Source organism: Arachis hypogaea, chromosome 20 (genome assembly GCF_003086295.3).
Source record: "Arachis hypogaea cultivar Tifrunner chromosome 20, arahy.Tifrunner.gnm2.J5K5, whole genome shotgun sequence".
Classification (NCBI taxonomy): Eukaryota; Viridiplantae; Streptophyta; class Magnoliopsida; order Fabales; family Fabaceae; genus Arachis; species Arachis hypogaea.
In genome coordinates, this window is record NC_092055.1 from 67,897,455 (window position 1) to 67,918,198 (window position 20,744).

Sequence of the window (20,744 nt, forward strand, 5' to 3'; positions counted from 1 at the left end):
AGACTCTTGGCTAAGACTTAGATAATTGAGATCACCATCCTTGTCAACAAACCGAATATTGATAATTATGAGAGGCCAACCTATTAAGTCTAATTCCCAAAAGCTTTAAGTACGTAACATTTACTCCTAAGCTTGAAGTACGTCAAATAGATTTGATCACATCAACCCTTAAGTCCTAACCTACCTACTAATTAACTTAGTAGTAGGTTAGCGTTAATGGGTGTCAAGTTGATCACCATGGGTTCTCAAATCACCAATTCCATCATACCCAATGACTCAAGACTACTCAATTCCCTTGGCTTAGACCAAGAGTTGACAAAACTACTCAAAAACTAAAGAGAACATTTCATCAAACACATAGAGTGCAATAAAGGTAAACATCCTAAATTGTAGGAATAGTAAAATATAACAACTACTAAGTGCAAGAAAAGTAAGGTCGCAACTCAATTCACCAATTAAAGAAACATCAAACATTAAATTGCAATAAAAGTAAATCAAATCTAACATGAGTTCATCATCACAAAAGAGAGTAAAATGAGAAATTAACATCACAAATAAGAGAATCAAGATGTAGAAATGAGAAATTAGAAAGGTATACAAGATAAGATCAAGTACTTAAACATGAATCTAAGATAATCTAACCTAATCCTAACCTAATTCTAGAGAGAAGAGGGAGCTTCTCTCTCTAAAAAACTAACTAAAGGCTCATGTTGGCTCAACTAATTGCTCCCCCTTGCTTGGACTTCAATTCTGCATGAAATACACTCAGAAACAAGTTGGATTTGGGCCTGGGTAGATCAAAAATCGCCCCCAGCGTTTTGTCTTTAAGTGGGCCATTTAAGAGTATTGGCGCGTGCGCGCCAAGTGCGCGTGCGCGTCGATTGACAAAATCTTCCATCCGCGCAAACGCGGCATGTACACGTGCGCGTCCTTTGGTGCATTCCCAATCTTTGTTTCTTCATGCATTCCCCCCTTTGTATGCTTTTCTACTCATTTCTTCCATCTAATACTTGCCTTATAAACCTGAAATCACTCAACACACATATCAAGGCATCGAATGGAATTAAAATGAATCAAAATTACCAACTTAGGGCCTAAAAAGCATGTTTTTACACTTAAGCGAAATTCAAGGGAGAATCACAAAACCATGCTATTTCATTGAATAAATATTTAAAAAGGTGGTAAAATCCCCCAAAATAAGCATAAGATAAATCACGAAATCGGGGTTTATTAGTGAACAAGGGGGGTTCAACCTCCTAAGTCTCAGTACCAAATAACTTGGCATTCAGCTTCATGATTGCTCCTAGATATTTAGCAACTTGCTCTTCAGTGATGTCTTCATCCTCTTCAAAGGAAGAATATTCATCAGAGCTCATGAATGGCAGAAGGAAGTTTAATGGAATCTTTATGGTCTCTGTATGAGCCACAGATTCTTTTGGTTCCTCAAAGGGAAACTCCTTTCTGTCCAGAGGACGTCCCATGAGGCTTTTCTCACTGGGACTCACGTCCTCCTCACTCTCTCCAGGTTTGGCCATGTTGGTCATGGTTATGGGCTTGCACTCTCTCTTGGAATTTTCTTCTGTATTGCTTGGGAGATTACTGGGAGGAGTTTCAGTAATCTTCTTACTCAGCTGACCCACTTGTGCCTCCAAATTTCTAATGGAGGACCTTGTTTCATTCATGAAACTTAGTGTGGTCTTGGATAGATCAGAGAATATGGTTGCCAGACCAGAATGGCTCCGTTCAGAATTCTCTGTCTGTTGCTGAGAAGATGATGGAAAAGGCTTGCTATTGCTAAACCTATTTCTTCCACCATTATTATTGAAGCCTTATTGAGGCTTCTGTTGGTCCTTCCATGAGAAATTTGGATGATTTCTCTATGAAGAATTATAGGTGTTTCCATAGAGTTCTCCCATGTAATTCACCTCTGCCATTGCAGGGTTCTCAGGATCATAACCTTCTTCTTCAGAAGATGCTTCTTTAGTACTGTTGGATGCAGCTTGCAATCCATTCAGACTCTGAGAAATCATATTGACTTACTAAGTTAATATTTTATTATGAGCCAATATGGCATTCAGAGTATCAATTTCAAGAACTCCCTTCTTCTGAGGCATCCCATTGTTCACAGGACTCCTTTCAGAGGTGTACATGAACTGGTTATTTGCAACCATTTCAATGAGTTCCTGAGCTTTTGCAGGGGGTTTTCAGATGAAGAGATCCTCCTGCATAATGGTCCAATGACATTATTGACAACTCAGACAGACCATCATAGAATATACATATGATGCTCCATTCTGGAAGCATGTCAGTAGGACACCTTTTGATCAATTGCTTATATCTTTCCCAAGCTTCATAGAGGGACTCACCTTCCTTCTGTCTGAAGGTTTGGATTTCCACTCTAAGCTTGCTCATCTTTTGAGGTGGAAAGAATTTGGCTAGGAAAGCACTGACCAGCTTTTCCTAAGAGTTTAGGCTTTCTTTAGGTTGTGAATCTAACCATGTTCTAGCTCTGTCTTTTACAGCAAAAGGGAAAAGCATAAGCCTGTAGACCTCGGAATCAACTCCATTGCTCTTGACATTGTCTTAGATTTACAAGAATTCAGCTAAGAACTGATGAGGATCTTCCAATGGAAGTCCATGAAACTTGCAATTCTGTTGCATTAGAGAAACTAATTGAGGTTTAAGCTCAAAGTTGTTTGCTCCAATGGCAGGAATTGAGATGCTTCTTCCATAGAAGTTAGAAGAGGGTGCAATAAAGTCACCAAGCATCTTCCTTGCATTGTTGGCATTGTTGTTATTTTCGGCTGCCATGTCTTCTTCTTTTTTGAAAATTTCTGTTAGGTCCTCTCCAGAGAGTTGTGCTTTAGCTTCTCTTAGTTTCCTCTTCAAGGTCCTTTCAGGTTCAGGATCAGCTTCAACAAGAATGCCTTTGTCCTTGTTCCTACTCATATGAAAGAGAAGAGAACAAGAAAGTATGGAATCCTCTATGTCACAGTATAGAGATTCCTTTATGTGAGTAGAAGAAAAGAGGAGAGAATAATTCGAACACAGAGTGGGGGGGGAGGGTTCGAATTTTTTTAAGAAGAAGAGGGGTGTTAGTAAATAAATAAATAAATAGAAAGAGATGAGAGAGAGAAGAATTCAAAATTTAAATTGAAATAAAAGGAAAATATTTTTGTTTTTATTTTAATTATTAGTTAGAATTCGAAAATTGAAAAGAGAAATAAAATTAAATTAAAATTTAAAATAATTAGTTAATTAAAAGGAATTTTGAAAAAGTGGGGAGGAGGTTTCGAAAATTAGAGAGAGAAAATTAGTTAGGTGGTTTTGAAAAAGATATGATTAAAATAGAAAACTTTTAAAATCAAACAAAAAGTCAAGTAGTTAATTGAAAAAGATTTGAAAATCAAATTTGAAAAGATAGGAAGTTAGAAAAGATTTTGAAAATTGATTTTTGAAAAAGATATGATTTGAAATTTAATTTGAAAAAGATTTGAAAAGGAAATTTAAAAAGATTTTATTTTGAAATTAAAGTTGATTACTTGACTAACAAGAAACTAAAAGATATGATTTTAGAAATTCAAAGATTGAACCTTTCTTAATAGGCAAGTAACAACTTGAAATTTTTGAATCAAAATATTAAATGTTAGTGAGATTTTCGAAAATTTGAAGTAAGAATAAGAAAAAGATTTTGAAAATCGATTTTGAGAATTTTTGAAAATAAAAAAAATGAAAGAGATTTGATTTTTGAAAAGGATTTGAAAAGATAGAATTTTTAAATTGAAAATTTGACTTGACTCATAAGAAACAACTAGATTTTTAAAATTTTTTGACTAAGTCAATCCAAATTTTCGAAATTTATGAGAAGAATAAGGGAAAGATATTTTTTTATTTTTGAATTTTTAATGAGGAGAGAGAAAAACACCAAATTGAAACAAAACATAAAAATTATGAATCAAAACAACTAATACATGCAAGAACACTTTGAATGTCAAGATGAACACCAAGAATACTTTAAAGATCAAGATGAACACCAAGACTTATTTTTGAAAATTTTTAAGAAAAGAAAAACATGCAAGACACCAAACTTAAAAATTTTTATTCTATAGACACTAATAATTCAAGAATGCAAATGAAAAACAAGAAAAGACACAAAAAAATAAAATGTAAAGATCAAATAAGGAAAATCATCAAGAACAACTTGAAGATTATGAAGAACAAATGCATGAGTTTTCGAAAATTAAAGGAAAATTAAAAAGCATGCAATTGACACCAAATTTAAAATTTGACACAAGACTCAAACAAGAAACACGAAATATTTTTGGTTTTTATAATTTTTTTAATTTTTTTTTGTAATTTTTTTTTCGAAAAATAAAAAGCTTTTAAAATTAAAATAAAATTACCTAATCTGAGCAACAAGATGAATCGTCAGTTGTCCAAACTCGAACAATCCCCGGCAACGGCGCCAAAAACTTGGTGCACGAAATTGTGATCTCAACCGCGCCAACAACTTGATACGCACAATCGTAATCTCAATTCTTCTTCACAACTTCGCACAACTAACCAGCAAGTGCACTGGGTCGTCCAAGTAATAAACCTTACGTGAGTAAGGGTCGATCCCACGAAGATTGTCGGCTTGAAGCAAGCTATGGTCATCCTTGTAAATCTCATTCAGGCAGATTCAAATGGTTATAAGGTTTTGATAATTAAAATATAAATAAAATATAAGATAAGATAGAGATACTTATGTAAATCATTGGTGAGAATTTTAGATAAGCATATGGAGGTGCTTTGCTCTTTCTGAATCTCTGCTTTCCTATTGCCTTCATTCAATCATTCATACTCCTTTTCATGGCAAGTTGTATGTTGGGGGATCACCGTTGTCAATGGCTACCGTCCGTCCTCTCAGTGAAAATGGTCCAAAATGTGCTGTCACCGCACGGCTAATCATCTGTCAGTTCTCGATCATGTTGGAATAGGATCCATTGATCCTTTTGCGTCTGTCACTATGCCCAACACTCGCGAGTTTGAAGCTCGTCACAGTCATCCCTTCTCAAATCCAACTCGGAATACCACAGACAAGGTTTAGACTTTTCGGATCTCAGGAATGGCCGCCAATAATTCTAGCTTATACCACGAAGACTCCGATCTTTTGGAATGGAGGCTAAGAGATACACGCTCAAGCTATTGCAGATAGAACGGAAGTGGTTGTCAGGCACGCGTTCATAGGTGAGAATGATGATGAGTGTCACGGATCATCACATTCATCAAGTTGAAGTGCGAGTGAATATCTTGGAATAAGAATAAGCTTGAATTGAATAGAAAAACAATAGTACTTTGCATTAATTCATGAGGAACAGCAGAGCTCCACACCTTAATCTATGGGGTGCAGAAACTCCACCGTTGAAAATACATAAGAACAAGATCCAGGCATGGCCGAATGGCCAGCCCCCCTAAACGTGATCAAGAGATCAAAAGTGATACAAAGATAGTCTCAAAAATGATCAAAAGATCTAAAATAAATCACTAAAAGTAGTTTTTATACTAAACTAGTAGCTAGGGTTACAGAAATAAGTAAATGATGCAGAAATCCACTTCTGGGCCCACTTGGTGTGTGCTTGGGCTGAGCATTGAAACTTTGCATGTGTAGAGGCTTCTCTTGGAGTTAAACACCAGGTTGCAGCCTGTTTTTAGTGTTTAACTCTGGTTTGTAACCTGTTTCTGGCGTTTAACTTCAAAATAGGGTAGAAAGTTGGCGTTTGAACGCCAGTTTGCGTCGTCAAGACTCGGGCAAAGTATGGACTATTATATATTTCTGAAAATCCCTGGATGTCTACTTTCCAACGCAATTGAGAGCGCACCAATTGGGTTTCTGTAGCTCCAAAAAATCCATTTCGAGTGTAGGGAGGTCAGAATCCAACAGCATATGCAGTCCTTTTTCAGCCTCTGAATCAGATTTTTGCTCAGGTCCCTCAATTTCAGCCAGAAAATACCTGAAATTACAGAAAAATACACAAACTCATAGTAAAGTCCAGAAATGTGAATTTTGCATAAAAACTAATAAAAACATAGTAAAAACTAATTAAATCATACTAAAAACTACCTAAAAATAATGCCAAAAAGCGTATAAATTATCCGCTCATCAGAAATCAAGGATAGAAGTGGAGCAGAAAATAAAGTGGTTGACCATCTATCAAGGATACCAAATGAGTAGAATGAAGCACATAGCCCTAGGGTGAATGAAAGCTTCTCGGATGAGCAATTAATGATGATTCAAGAGGCCCCATGGTTTGTAGATATAGCCAACTTCAAGGCCATTGAAGAGCTACCTTCCAACATCAACAAGCACTTGAAAAGGAAGCTCATCAATGATGCCAAGCATTACATTTGGGAAGAGCCTTACCTCTTCAAGAGGTGTACTGATGGGATTCTAAGAAGATGGATCTCTTATGAGGAAGGACAAGAGGTTCTCTGGCATTGCCATGGATCCATCTATGGAGGACATTTTAGTGGAGAAAGGACTGCAAACAAGGTGTTTCAATGTGAATTCTTTTGGCCTACAATTTTCAAGGATGCAAAGGAATTTGTGACAAGGTGCAATGAGTGTCAAAGAGATGGTAACCTACCCAAGAAGAATGAAATGTCACAGAGATTCATCATGGAATTGGAGTTATTTGATATTTGGGAGATTGATTTCATGGGACCATTCCCACCTTCATACTCAAACAATTACATATTGGTGGCTGTGGACTATGTGTCCAAATGGGTAGAGGCCAAAGTTACATCAACAAATGACAACAAAGTAGTGATCAACTTCTTGAGGAAGAACATATTTAGCTGGTTTGGGGTTCCAAGAGCTCTTATAAGTGATGGGGAAACTCATTTTTACAACAAGCAAGTTGAGACACTCCTCCTCAAATATGGTATTAAGCACAAGGTAGCAACCCCATACCATCCACAAACCAATGGTCAAGCTGAAATTTCAAACAGAGAGCTCAAGAGAATCCTTGAGAAGACTGTTGGGAACTCAAGAAAAGATTGGTCCAAGAAGCTAGATGATACATTGTGGGCTTATAGAACAGCTTTTAAGACACCTATTGGCATGTCTCCATACCAATTAGTGTTTGGAAAAGCTTATCATCTACCAGTGAAGCTTGAACATAGAGCATTTTGGGCTTTAAAGATGTTGAACTTTGATAATCAAGTTGCTGGAGAAAGAAGGCTGCTGCAGCTCAATGAATTAGATGAATTCAAATCTCAAGCTTATGAAAATGCCAAGATTTACAAGGATAAAACAAAGAAATGGCATGATCAAAGGCTGGCAAGAAAAGAGTTTGTAGAGGGTCAAAAGGTGCTATTGTAAAACTCAAGGCTCAAATTTTTCCTAGGGAAGCTGAAGTCAAGATGGTTAGGACCATTCACAATCATCAAGGTTTCTCCTTATGGTCATGTGGAGCTTATGGATGACAAATCACAGAGGACTTTCATTGTTAATGGCCACAGACATAAGCACTACTTGGGGGACTCATTGGATGAGCAAAGAGTGAACTATAACCTCAACTGAAGAGGAAGAATCGTCAAGCTATTGACGTTAAAGAAGCGCTAGTTGGGAGGGACCCCAATGATACACGAAAACTTGTCTCAACAAATTTCCACCGGCAAGTGCACAGGATTGTCGTCAAGTAAAAACTCACAATAGAGTAAGGTCGAATCCCACAGGGATTGATTGGTTGAGAAATTTTAATTGAAGGAGTGTTCTAGTTGAAATGAATCAGAATTGAATTATTACAGAATGTAAATTGGCAGAAAACTTAAAGAGCAAGAAATGTAAATGAGCAGAATGTAAATAACAGAAACTAAATGACAGAAAGTAAATTGCGAGTAATTAAAGTGCAGAAGCTTAAATTGCAAGAAATTAAATGGGAATGGGGGTTGAACATCAAATTAAACAGCAGAATGTAAAAGAATGGGAGAGATCAGAATGGGGGATTCATTGGGCTTTAGGAGATATTGAATTCTCCATATCAAATCATTTTCATATCTTCCTTAATCAATGCATTCATTGACTTTGCTTGGCAATCTTAGGTGATTGGATCCCAATGTCTTGGCTCACCAATCTCTCTAAGCTTGAACAATTGCCCAATGTCTTGATTTAATTGCTCATGGGAAGAGATGAAGTCTGGTTACTGATTATACCACACAAATTTATAGATCAAAGTATTGGTAGGATTACATGTCACGATATCCATCCAACCTCCAATCTAATCCAATGTAAGAAAGCATTTCTAGCATGATTTCCTCATCCCTCTCTCAAGGATCAGAGGAAATCCAATTATGAATAGCTTCTCTATCAAGACAACTATTCAATTGAATTAAGATCAAAAGCTTTCTAACAAAATCAAGAGAAAAGATAGAAGAAGAAGATTGATGAATCCATATTTGATGATGATTTTTGGTTAGAATTGAATGGATTTTCATCACATAAACTCACACTTATTCCCTTGAATAGCATGCTTTTAAACTTTCTTCTCAATTTGTGCTTAATCATGAAAATATGCTATTTTGTACCTAATTTAATCTATTTTATTCCATTTGCCTTCCATTCGATACCTTGATGTTGGTTGTGAGTGATTTCAGGTGTATAAGGTAGGAATGGGTTGGAGAAAATGGAAGAAGAGCATGCAAAGTGGAGGAAGCAAGAGAAATCAAAGGAGATGAGCTCAGAGACGTGTGCGTGTGCACAGCTACCTGTGTGTATGCACAGCCACCCAAGTAGAGCACGTGGACTGCATCGAGCATGTCGCGCGTCCAGCCAAGCATCGCGTAGTGTGCGTGCGCACATCTGCTTGTGAGTATTCATTATAGTGGACTTAAAATCCAATCATCAGTTATGATCGTGCTAAAGATAAGGCGTTACTAATCTACTTTCCTTTTATTAGCTATTTAATATTGAGCCTCTACACATTAACTTGTCGATAGCTTTTCAGAAAAATGAAATTACCTCAAGCTTAACTATGTCAGATAAACACATAGTCACATAATTACTATTAATACATAATAATTATTCATGCAAGGCTCAAATACAAACTTACCCCTCTGTAATAATACAACACTTTAAAACAACAAGGGCGGGGGGAAAATAAAAGCTAAGATTAAACCAAAAACTAAAAATACAATTCCATATATATGTAAAACCCTGTGGATTAGTTGCGGCTCCTCGCCGAGGATCCCTGAACCGGTTGCTGAAATAGAAGATCTGTAGGGGGTGAGAATGTCGTCTTCGCATGTTCTCAGTAGGGTAAGTAAATGTCATAAGAATATAGAATAAAATACGAATAGTTAATTCACATCTCCAAAACAGTTTTCTCTATTAAATCCTTAAAATTTTTCCTAGGTCTTACTTAAAACCGTTTAAAACCCTTTCTTTAAATCACCCTACTTAAACAAAGTCTCTGCCATGTTAACAGTTCATCAGCCACAAGCAGCATTCATCATATATTACTAAGTTTACAACATCAACAAAATATCCAATTAAGCACACAAGCAAGTCACCAAGGCAAATAACACAATGACAGGAAAATTGAATAAACAACCACAATCAAATGCAAGTGCGCAAACAATATGATGCATGTCTATCCTAAGCAGGCCATGAGCTCACACGTCGGTTGTCTACTCGCAACACGACGTTACTCAGGGCGAACCCCGAATATGGTTTCTTTACCGTGTCAGTCAGGCATAATTATCATCATGGGTATGTCAGTTAGGATATCTTGGCATCACGGTAGAAACAGGCTATCAGTTAGGCAAACATTCCCGCATTAGCAATCTCAAGCTATTAATTAGGCTGGCACTTTCGCATTAGCAATTCGGCACAAGGCCCATTCACATTCCATTTTCATGATTCTTTATCCACTTCAATTATTTCTTTCATTCATGACTTTTCATTTTCTTTCTTTCATTTTACCTCCACATCACTGATTACATACTCATACCTCCGCATCACCGCTTCACTATACATACCTCCGCATCACCTTATTATTATTCACACCTCAAAACATTTAGTTTCTAGGCGGCCAACCTTCTTTAACGTTTAATAAAAATTCCTTTTCTTAATAAGCCAAACTCAAATCATCACTTAAAACAAGAATCCTTTATCAATATGGTAAATTTAAGACAGCACTTTTTTTGATAAACTGAAAACCAAATAGAATGAGTTTTAAATCAGATTTTCTATTAAATAACGCTTTAAGCAAAGTCTCGAAGTTTTATAAAAATTTCTGCAATATTTCCTCTAAAATCTGGGCTTTGCCACCCTTCAAGGGTCCCAACCAAACCATTTCCAATTCTCAGAAATCATTTTTGATAATTCAAACGAGTCAAATTCAGTATTGTAAACCCATTTTCAATTCTCACAGTTCACTTCAAATTCAATAAAACAAGTCCAATATCCAAAACAATTATAAATCTAAAATCTAACCAGTTCCAATGTCAAAATCTTTTCCACTTCTCAATTCATTACTAATAAAACAAATTTTCAATACAAAGCCCTTTTCTCACTATGAGTAAACATGTAAACCAAATGTTTTTCAATATAAAATTATTTCTCAAAATAAGCTTATAAATTAGATTTTCGAAATAAAACCATGTTTCCGGTTATTTTTACAAAAATTTGGATAGAATCTCTCCTTAAAAGTAGACTTCACCACCTTTGCTGGTTCCCTAACTTTCATAACTTCTCGATAATTAGCATATTTATCACCATACAATTCTATCCATTGTAAAATCATTTATAAATCCCCAAAGTTACTACTTTTGGTTAAGGAATCACTTTTAAGAACTCAACTTGAAAATCCATACTTAATATTTTTATCATTCAACAGACCTCCATTTCATAAATTACTCACTAGAATTTGATTCAACCACCAATCACAATGCTATTAAATAGAAATCAAAACTTCTGACAAACATTCAATCCCAGACAACCTTATTAGCACTAAACAAATTCTCAATGCACACGCACATAATCATCATCATACTAACACCAAATCAATCAAAATCACAGCCAATCATTCACAGCAAAGAAATCTAATCTCAAATAACATTATAATTACTAACATATTTGCAATTATTTTATATTTTTGGGCATTCTAAAATTGAAAACTATTAATTTTAAAATAAAACCCCCTACCTCGATGTTGCAATTAAAAGAAACCAGAGGTGGGATTACAACGAGGCAGCTGGCTGGACCACTAGTAGCTATGCAATAGTTTCAGTCAAGATAACAGTGGCATTAGCTCCCATAACCAGAACAGTGGATGTTGAACCTAATTGGAACGAGAACAGGGCAGCAACGATTCCCATCAATTTTCGTGTTTGTGACAGCTCCAACTCGACGGCAGCAGCGGCGCCATCCCCTTCCTTCTGCGTGCAGTGGCGACAGTAATAGATAGGTTTTGGCAGCGGCAGTAACCCTAGCGATGGCGAAGGAGGTAGTGCGTGACAGTGGCGACAGCAGCAGCGCTGCCTCCCTCTCTGGCCACTGCATTCTCCTTCTCTCTTGCGTCTTCGCACTCTCGCGCGCTACTCTTTCTCTCTTCCTCTTCTCTGCAACGGCGACGACCCCTTCAGCTTCACAGGCGACGGTGGTGCGCGACGAGCTAGCGGCGTGGCAAGCTGGCGTCGCGGCGAGCTGGCATCGCGGTGGAGCCTCCCCCTCCCTTCGTTCTCCTTCCGCGGCTCTGGCTCCCTCACTCAGATCTCTCTTTCTCACTTTTCTCTTGTTTTCTTTTCTTTCCTTTTTGGTTTGTTGAAGCTGTGCTGTTTGTATATGGGAGAGAATGGTTGGCGGTGGGTGAGTGAGGAGGAAGTGGGCGTAGCTAACTGAGGCGTAAATAAGTATGGGAGGTGTACGTGTGTGTATTTTAGAAATTGGGGTTAGGATTAGTGAATTAGGAATTAGAGTTTAGAATTGGAAATTTATGATTTCAGTAGAGTTCTAATTTTTTATCAAATTTAATCAGTATAATTAATTTTAAGAGTACTATTTTATTTTTTTCAAATTATAAATTATTTTTAACGAAATACTTCTAATTTAATGTTATAGATAAATAAATAAATTCTTCTTTGTTTATAAAATAAGGTTCGAAACTAAATATTCAAAATATAGTGTATAAAATTTCCATTATTTCTCAATTACTAGAACTTCAAATTATTTAATTTTCAAAAATTTGGGGTCTTACAGCCAGTACACAATCACACACTGCTACTCTCTTACAATCCACTTTGATTACACCAAGCATCCATTTCATTAATACTTGCAATATTTCAAACGTGGATGATTGGCGATTGCCTTATATCCAGTATCTGAAAACTAGAAATATTTCTGCTGAAATTAGTAATTTGAAAATATTCAAGAGACAAGTTTCATTCTTTACATTATTAAATAATAACTTGTATAGGCGAGGATATACTCGTCCTTTATTAACGTGTCTAAATAGGTCAGAAGCCGACCTTGCCTTAGCCGAGGTCCATGAAAAAATATGCGGCACGCATATCGGAGCACGAAGCTTATCATCCGAAATTCTCTTAGCTAAATTTTTCTGGCCGAGCTTACAGATAGACTGTCATCAAAAGGTGAAAATCTGTACAAATTGTCAAAAACATGCTCCAATAATACATGTACCAGCCGAGCTATTGCATCACTTCGAGGTAAGTTGGCCATTCTATCAGTGGGGAATCGACATCCTCGGTCCATTTCCTATTGCACCAGGTCAGATAAAATTTTTAGTTGTGGCCATTGACTATTTTCCAAGTGGATTGAGGCGCAACCACTGGCTAAAATCATATCACAACAAATAATTTCCTTTATTTGGAAGCATATTATATGCAGATTTGGTATACCTCATCATATTATTACTGACAATGATCGTCAGTTTGTCGACCATAATTTCATATCCTTTTTACAGAACTTAAAAATCCAACAACACTTCTCTTCGGTTGAACATCCGTAGACTAACGGATTAGCTGAAGTCGCAAACAAAATTATCTTACATGCTTTGAGAAGAAAATTGGATGATGCAAAAGGACTTTGGGCCGAGCTGATTCCAGAAATCCTTTGAGATTATAACACCATCACACATTCTACTACTAAGAAAACACCGTTCCGTTTAGTATATGGGTCTGATGCAATGAGTCCTTTGGAGATTTCTCAATCCTCACTAAGAACACAAGCAACCAATCATGATGAAGTTTTGAGAATCAAACTCTGTCTAATTGAAGAAATTTGAGACATAGCTTCTGTCCACCACTGAGCAATGGAGCAAAACATAGCTCGGTGATACAATCAAAAGGTCAATCCTCGCCCATTTCAAGTTGGCGACTTAGTACTCAGAAAGACCGAGCAAGCCAGACGACCTCCATCCCATGGAAAACTAGCCGCCAAATGAGAAGGTCCACTCAGAATCCTTGAAGTCCTCGGGAATAGTGCTTATAAGCTCGAATCTCTAAATGGTATAATATTACCTAATACTTGGAATATTTCCTCTTTGAAGCAATATTATAGCTAAAAAGACAGGGACAGGCTTGTACACTTTTTCCTACTCAAAAGATTTTTCTCAAAAAGGATTTTGCTTGGAAAGGTTTTAACGAGGCAAGCCTACCTGCATCTTTGTAAACAATGGTCATATAACAATTCATTATGGCTTGAGAAAGGCCGATCTATATCAACTATCTCTTTTCTTCTGTAACAACTATCTCCTTTTTCCGATCTATGTCAACTATCTTCCGATCTATATCAATCCGAACTATGACTACCTACAGTCAATCAACTCATTCAATCAAATATTGAACAATCACAAAGTGTATCCACTAGTAATAACTCTCCATAATCGCAATGCGCAAACATGCAAACTCAAACTCCAATAAATTGTCAAACAAATCAAACAATATACTCTCGTTCAATACAAGTGCACCCTATCAAACCTATGAAAAATAGGAATCAAACGTATTGGTATAATACAATACCAACTCACGGCAATCTAAAATGGTCATTGCCAAGGAACCAAATCAACCAATCAAAAGTTCATAACTTATCAAATAGTTATCAGAATATTATCCGAACAAGATAAGTTCAAGAAACTATCTATTACAACCCAAAAAAGCCAAAATAAATTGGCAAGTCCAAATTTCATCAAAACATTGATGACAAAAAATACTTAAACAAAAACTACAAAGATCAATCAGCCAGGTTGTCATCCTTATCCTTGGCAGCATCATTGTCATCCACCAACAAACCCTCTTGAACGACTTTGTCCGGATCCATCGCCGAGAAGTCACTATTGGGGGCTAATAGCTTCGCTTGCATAACAACACGCTCAAATCCTTCAGCAAAGGCATCTAAAATTTTGTTTTGTCTATTGTTCTCAAAATTTTTCAATTTTATAGTAACCTCAATCATTTAGGTATTCATATTAGAGAGATCACTCTCCCTCTTCTTCAGCAATTCTACTTCTTTCTCATAATTGCTCTTAATAGCTTTCATCTCTAATTCTGTCTCTGACAACTTTCTTTTTAACCTCGGCTATGATATCATTCTTCTTATCCAAATCACTTTTCAACTCGGCCAACTCATCAGTTTCCTCTAACAATCCCCTAGATTCACCTTCCGACTTCAACCAATGTTCGCCAGTCAGAATCTGAGCACCTAAACAAAGGAAATTTTCTCAACTAACTAATTTTTACAATCTTATTATATATATATACATATTCAACTCGTACCTGTAGGTATTGATCAATTGCAACATCTCCAAGCTTGTTCACTAAGTTCACATCGAACAAGGACTGCAACATCTCATTCACAACAACCATAAAGCAAAAATTTTTGTTCCATACCGAGGAACCATCACCATCCTTGGCAAAACTATACAATTTTTCTTGATTACTTACAAAAGTAGCCAGCTCTTCTAAAGGAATTTCTTTCAACTTTTCCACTAAGTCATCGGATGCATCAACATCAATAAGGTCAGATTTTCTCTTTTTAAAAATAATCTTCTTCCTCCCTCGACTCGATTGATTAACATCCCCTTCACCATCTCCCTGATGCCTGAGCATCTTTACCTTATTTTCTGTTTATTTTAAGTTAAAATTTATTGAGTTTAAGCGTATTTCATTGTTAAAATTCTTTTTAGATGCTACTTTGAGTCATTTTTATGTTTTAATTATTTCAGGTGAAGTTCGGATCAATTTGGTAGATTTTTGTGCAAGAAACAGAAGAATTAGAGCTACCCACAAGGGCGCTAAATGCCAAGCTGGCGTTTAGCGCCAACAACTCAGCAAAGGAGGGAAGCGTTCTGCCCCTTTGGGCACTAAACTCCCAAGCCTGGCGTTTAGTGCTAGGCAATCCGGATCCACTTTCACTATGGAGCATCTTTAGTTAGATTTATCTTTTAATTAGTGTTTTATCTTTTATTTTTGTAATTTTTATTTACAAACAAAATCTTTTAGCTTTAGAATTTATTATTCTATTTTAGTTTCAAATCAAATTAGGTTAGATATAAAAGGAAAAAGATTCAGCCTTAGGGGGATCTTCTCACTACCGCACTTTCACATTCTCTAAACCCTAGTTTTCTCTCTGAAGCATGAGCTACTAAACCTCCTCAATTAAGGTTAGGAGCTCAATTTATTTCTATGAATTGAGACTATTACTTTTCTATTTTAATTAATGCATTGATTCGGTTTCAAGGATTATTTTCGTTCTTCATTTTTTGAATCTAGGTAGATCGGAAGAATAACCCTTATTCTATATGCGTTCTTGTGACTCTCGGAAGAGATATCTCACCTGAACAACAGCTTGAAAGTAAATTTCTCCTAAATCGTTAATTACTTGAACTAATCGGGATATGTGACATATAATCCTCTTAGCTTTGGGTAATTAGGATTTTGTGGTCATAAACTAGAATTGAACTTAACCCTCTAATCGAAATTAAGTTACCAAGACATTGGCGGTTAACTAGGATAGAGGAGACTAAATCACTAAGACATTAGGGTTTAGTCACTAACAATTTGCCATGGAATGAATCTTGCATGATTAAAATAGTTGGTAAGAAAACTTAATTTGGAAGAATAAACATCTCCGATACTTTAACTGCTTTCTCTCGTATATTTCACACCAATTCTCATTGTTTGCTTTCTTACTTTCTTAATCACTGTTTAATGCTTTTGAACCCAAAAACATCACTTTCTGCTTGCCTGACTAAGTGATTTATTTGACCATTGTTGCTCAGTCCATCAATCCTCATGGGATCGACTCTCACTCACCTGAGGTATTGCTTGATACGACCCGATACACTTGTCGGTTCAGTTGTAGACTTTGAATTCCGCAACGACTCCCTTCCCAGGGTTTGAAGACGAACCCTCATTCTCTAAATTTTTCGTCTTAAGACGAGCTCTCAGGCTCACAATAGACACACCTGGTATTTTTCAGCTACAAAAGAAAAACACACATTAACATCCAGATATGAGCTATTTCTAAATATACAAACATTTCCTATTAAATCTTACCAAGATAGTTCACCACTGACCTTTTGTCCTCCTTCCACGGAAGCAAATCAAAAAGAGAAATTTCACTTTTCTCTACCAACAAAAAAAGGTAAATCGAAAACAACACTAAAAACGGACCTCAAAATCCTGGCCGTCAGGGACCAAGCTCCAACCACCACCACCGGTAAAATGATAACTTTCCTACCCGAGGACTGCCAGCACGGCACCTCGGCTGAAGACGCCCCTTTCGTCATCTCGGCAAGAATCAGAATAGGACTCGTCTGGAAAATACTGGTGGACACCGGCGCAGACTCCAACATCTTTTTTCGAGGAGCCTTCGACAAGCTCGGGCTCCGCAACGAAAATCTCCAAACACACCGCAACGGCGTCACGGGACTCGGGGACAACTTTCTCAAACCAGAAGGTTCCATCACCCTCCCCCTCACCATAGGAACAGGCAACCAAAGGATGACAATTCTATCTGAATTCGTGGTCCTAAAAGACTCCACCGCTTACAACGTCATCCTCGGGAGAAAAAAAATCAATGACTTCTCGGCCATCATCTTTACCAAATACCTCCTTATGAAGTTCATAACGGAGGACGGCTCCATCGGAACCATCCATGGAGACCGGGAAGTCGCAGCAGAATGCGACAACACCAGCCTGGCTTTACGGAAAAAATCCCGCGACGCGGCTGGAATATTCCTAGCCGACCTGGACGCCCGACAAGACGGCCAACCTAGGCCAAAACCGGAAGGAAACATGGAAAAACTACAAGTAGGGCAAACCAAGGACGAATACACTTCATCAACAAGAACCTCCCATATGACCTTAAAGAAGACCTTTCCCAATTTTTGAAACAAAACAGAGACTTGTTCGCTTTTACGCCAGCCGACATGCCGGGGATAGACCGCGACTTAATGTCCCACCGGCTAGCCGTAGACCCCAAGGACAAACCCGTGGCACAAAGGAGACGGAAAATGTCGTCAGACCGAGCGGCCGAGGTCAAAAGACAAGTACAAGCCCTACTCGAAGCAACCTTCATCCGAGAACTACCCTACACGACGTGGTTAGCAAACGTCGTACTGGTAAAAAAGTCCAACGGGAAGTGGCGAATGTGCGTCGACTACACGGACCTCAACAAAGCCTGTCCAAAAGACGCCTTTCCCCTACCAAACATCGACGGATTGGTGGACACCGCATCCGGACACCGATACCTCAGCTTCATGGACGCATACTCCGGCTATAATCAAATACCCATGCACCGACCCGACGAGGAAAAAACGGCATTCATCACCCCCGACAGAACGTACTGCTACACGGTCATGCCCTTCGGCTTGAAGAACGCCGGAGCCACCTACCAACGGCTCGTTAACAAAATATTCCAAGACCTATCCAGAACCAAACTAGAAGTCTACATAGACGACATGCTCGCCAAGACCGACTCCGGCGATCAACTCATCAGCGACCTCAAGGTCATAATGAACACACTACGAAAGCACCAAATGCGACTCAATCCGACAAAATGCGCTTTCGGAATGGAGGCAGGGAAGTTCCTCGGCTTCATGATCACACAACGCGGAGTTGAAGCCAACCCAGAAAAATTTCGTGCCGTCCTTGAAATGACAAGCCCAAAAAACATAAACGACATCCAAAAGCTCACCGGCCGACTAACAGCACTATCTCGCTTTCTCGGAGCATCGGCTCAAAAAGCAATCCCCTTCTTCAAACTGATGAAAAAATGAGCCCCCTTCAAATGGGAAGCAGAATGCGAAGAAGCTTTCCAACATTTCAAGAAAGTCCTAGCAGAACCACCAGTCCTCGCCAAACCCCAAACAGGGGAGACTCTCTACTTGTACCTCTCCATAACGGAAGAAGCACTCGCGGCGGCACTTATTCGCGAAAACGAAAAGAAAGAGCGAAAACCCATATACTTCATAAGCAAAGTCCTACAAGACACGGAAACCCGCTACTCGCGCCTAGAAAAGCTAGCCTTCGCCCTCCTCACGGCCTCCCAACGTCTACGGCAATATTTTTAGGCCCACCCCGTGGTAGTTCGAACCGACCAAGCAGTTAAATAGGTACTACAAAAACTCGACCTAGCGGGCAGAATGCTAGCATGGTCCATCGAACTATCCCAGTTCGATATCAACTTCGAACCCCGATACGTGATCAAAGCGCAGGCCATGGCCGACTTTATCGCCGAGATGACGCCGGGAAATTCCACCCCCGAATCATGGAAACTACACGTTGACGGCTCCTCGAACGTCACTTCCGGAGGCGCCGGAGTCATTCTCGAAAGTCAAAACGGAGGCGTGATCGAACAGTTAGTACGATACGAATTCTCAATCTCAAATAACCAAGCTGAATATGAGGCCCTCCTGGCGGGCTTAGCCCTAGCCAAAGAAGTCGGAGCAAAGGTCCTGGAAATAAACACGGATTCGCAAGTAGTCAGTTTCCAAATTAACGGAGACTACCAAACGCGAGATCCCCTGCTACAACAGTACCTTGCCAAAGTTAACAAATTAAAGGAAGAATTCAATCACGTAACCATACGGCACGTCCCCAGGGAACGTAATGCCAGAGCTGACCTCCTCTCTAAACTAGCCAGCACTAAACCAGGACACGGCAACAAATCTCTAATTCAGGAAGTCATCAAATCACCGTCCATATCCATGACGGCTAACGCCTATCTGACACTCTCCCACCAAGGATCATGGACCTACCCCATCCTGCAATATCTCCTCAAAGGAACACTGCCCGAAGACCCCAAAGAGGAAAAACGGACAAAAAGGGAAGCCGCCAACTATACAGTCGTCGCAGGACAACTATACAAACGCGGATTCTCGCAACTCCTACTCAAATGCGTCGAGCCCGGGGACACGGAGTACATACTCCGCGAAATCCATGAAGGTTGTTGTGGCCACCACGTCGGAGGTAAAACCCTTGCCCAAAAAATTATCCGAGTGGCTACTTCTGGCCCACGGTCATCCGAGACTCCATGCAACTAGTAAAAAACTGCAACAAATGCCAAAGACACGCCAATATCCACCAAGCCGCCCCACACCACCTCAGCATCATATCGGCAGAATGGCCATTCGCCACCTGGGGGATCGACCTTGTCGGACCTTTCCCCACGGCACCCGGCCAACTCCGATATCTCATCGTCGCCATAGACTACTACACTAAGTGGATCGAGGCCGAGCCCCTAGCCTCTATCACGGCAACCCAATGTCGAAAATTCCTCTGGCGACAGATCATCACCCGATTCGGGATCCCTGAGATCGTCATCTCGGACAACGGAACCCAATTCGCCGACAAAAAATTCAGAGAATTCCTAAAAGGACTATGCATATCCCACCATTTTAACTCAGTTGAACACCCCCAAACGAACGGACAGGTGGAATCCGCAAACAAAATAATAGTCAAAGGATTCAAGAAACGGCTCGACGAAGCCAAAGGACTATGGGCGGACGAACTCAGATCGGTCTTATGGTCGTACCGCACGACCCCCAGATAGCCACCGGGGAAACCCGCTTCCGATTAACATACGGCACGGAGGCTGTTATCCCAGTAGAGATCGGAGACCCCAGTCCACGGAGAACGATCGGGGGTAACGACAAAGAAGCAGAACGAGACCTCACAGACGAAGTAAGAAGCATAGCCCATTTCAGAGAGCTAGCTCTAAAACAGAGAATCAGCCTAAGATACAACCACGGAGTCATCCGGCGAGAATTCGCAACTGACGACCTCGTCCTACGACGAAACGACATCGGTCCCCCAACCCCAGGAGAGGGAAAACTCACCTCCAATTGGGAAGGACCATACAGAATCAAGGCTGCAATCGGAAAGGGAGCATACAAGCTCGAACGACTTAACGGCAACGAAGTCCCGAGGACATGGAACGCCGCCAACTTACGACGATACTACACTTAGACCGACCTCCCTAGGTCACCCCTTTTTTTTATTATTATTATGTCTTTTCTTTACTTATCTTCCCCTTTCACAACCTTAAATTTCAGAAATCGCCCAAGTGATAATCCCGGGTACTCTTTCCCACCAAAGACGGAGGGTTTTAACGAGGCCCAACCATCAATAAAATTCCATTAAGCTATATTTTTCTTTTCCTTTTCAAAAATGTCCCAAATACGGAACAAAAATACGGCCACCACTGGGGGACCGATCACCCCCCAATCCCGAAATACGGA

The 20,744-nt window shown here is 39.1% G+C and overlaps 1 protein-coding gene and 1 non-coding gene across 2 annotated transcripts; both read left to right on the plus strand.

The window, feature by feature from the left end:
* The first annotated feature begins 2,298 nt into the window (after window positions 1–2,298).
* On the plus strand, window positions 2,299–2,406 carry LOC112787576 (small nucleolar RNA R71). Its single transcript, XR_003194982.1, has one exon. It is a non-coding gene; the product is annotated as a small nucleolar RNA R71 (small nucleolar RNA).
* Window positions 2,407–18,743: 16,337 nt separating this feature from the next.
* Window positions 18,744–20,472, plus strand: LOC140183077 (uncharacterized). Its single transcript, XM_072231088.1, has 2 exons — window positions 18,744–19,473; window positions 19,937–20,472. The coding sequence occupies exons 1-2, from the start codon at window positions 18,744–18,746 to the stop codon at window positions 20,470–20,472; spliced, it is 1,266 nt and encodes a 421-aa protein (XP_072087189.1).
* Window positions 20,473–20,744: the final 272 nt, after the last annotated feature.

Excerpts from the sequence above, each read along its gene's own strand:
- LOC140183077 (XM_072231088.1), top strand. The coding sequence starts at position 18,744 with ATGACGCCGGGAAATTCCACCCCCGAATCATGGAAACTACACGTTGAC. Across the intron at positions 19,474-19,936 it reads TTGTGGCCACCACGTCGGAG|GTGGAATCCGCAAACAAAAT; the intron begins GTAAAACCCTTG and ends ACGAACGGACAG.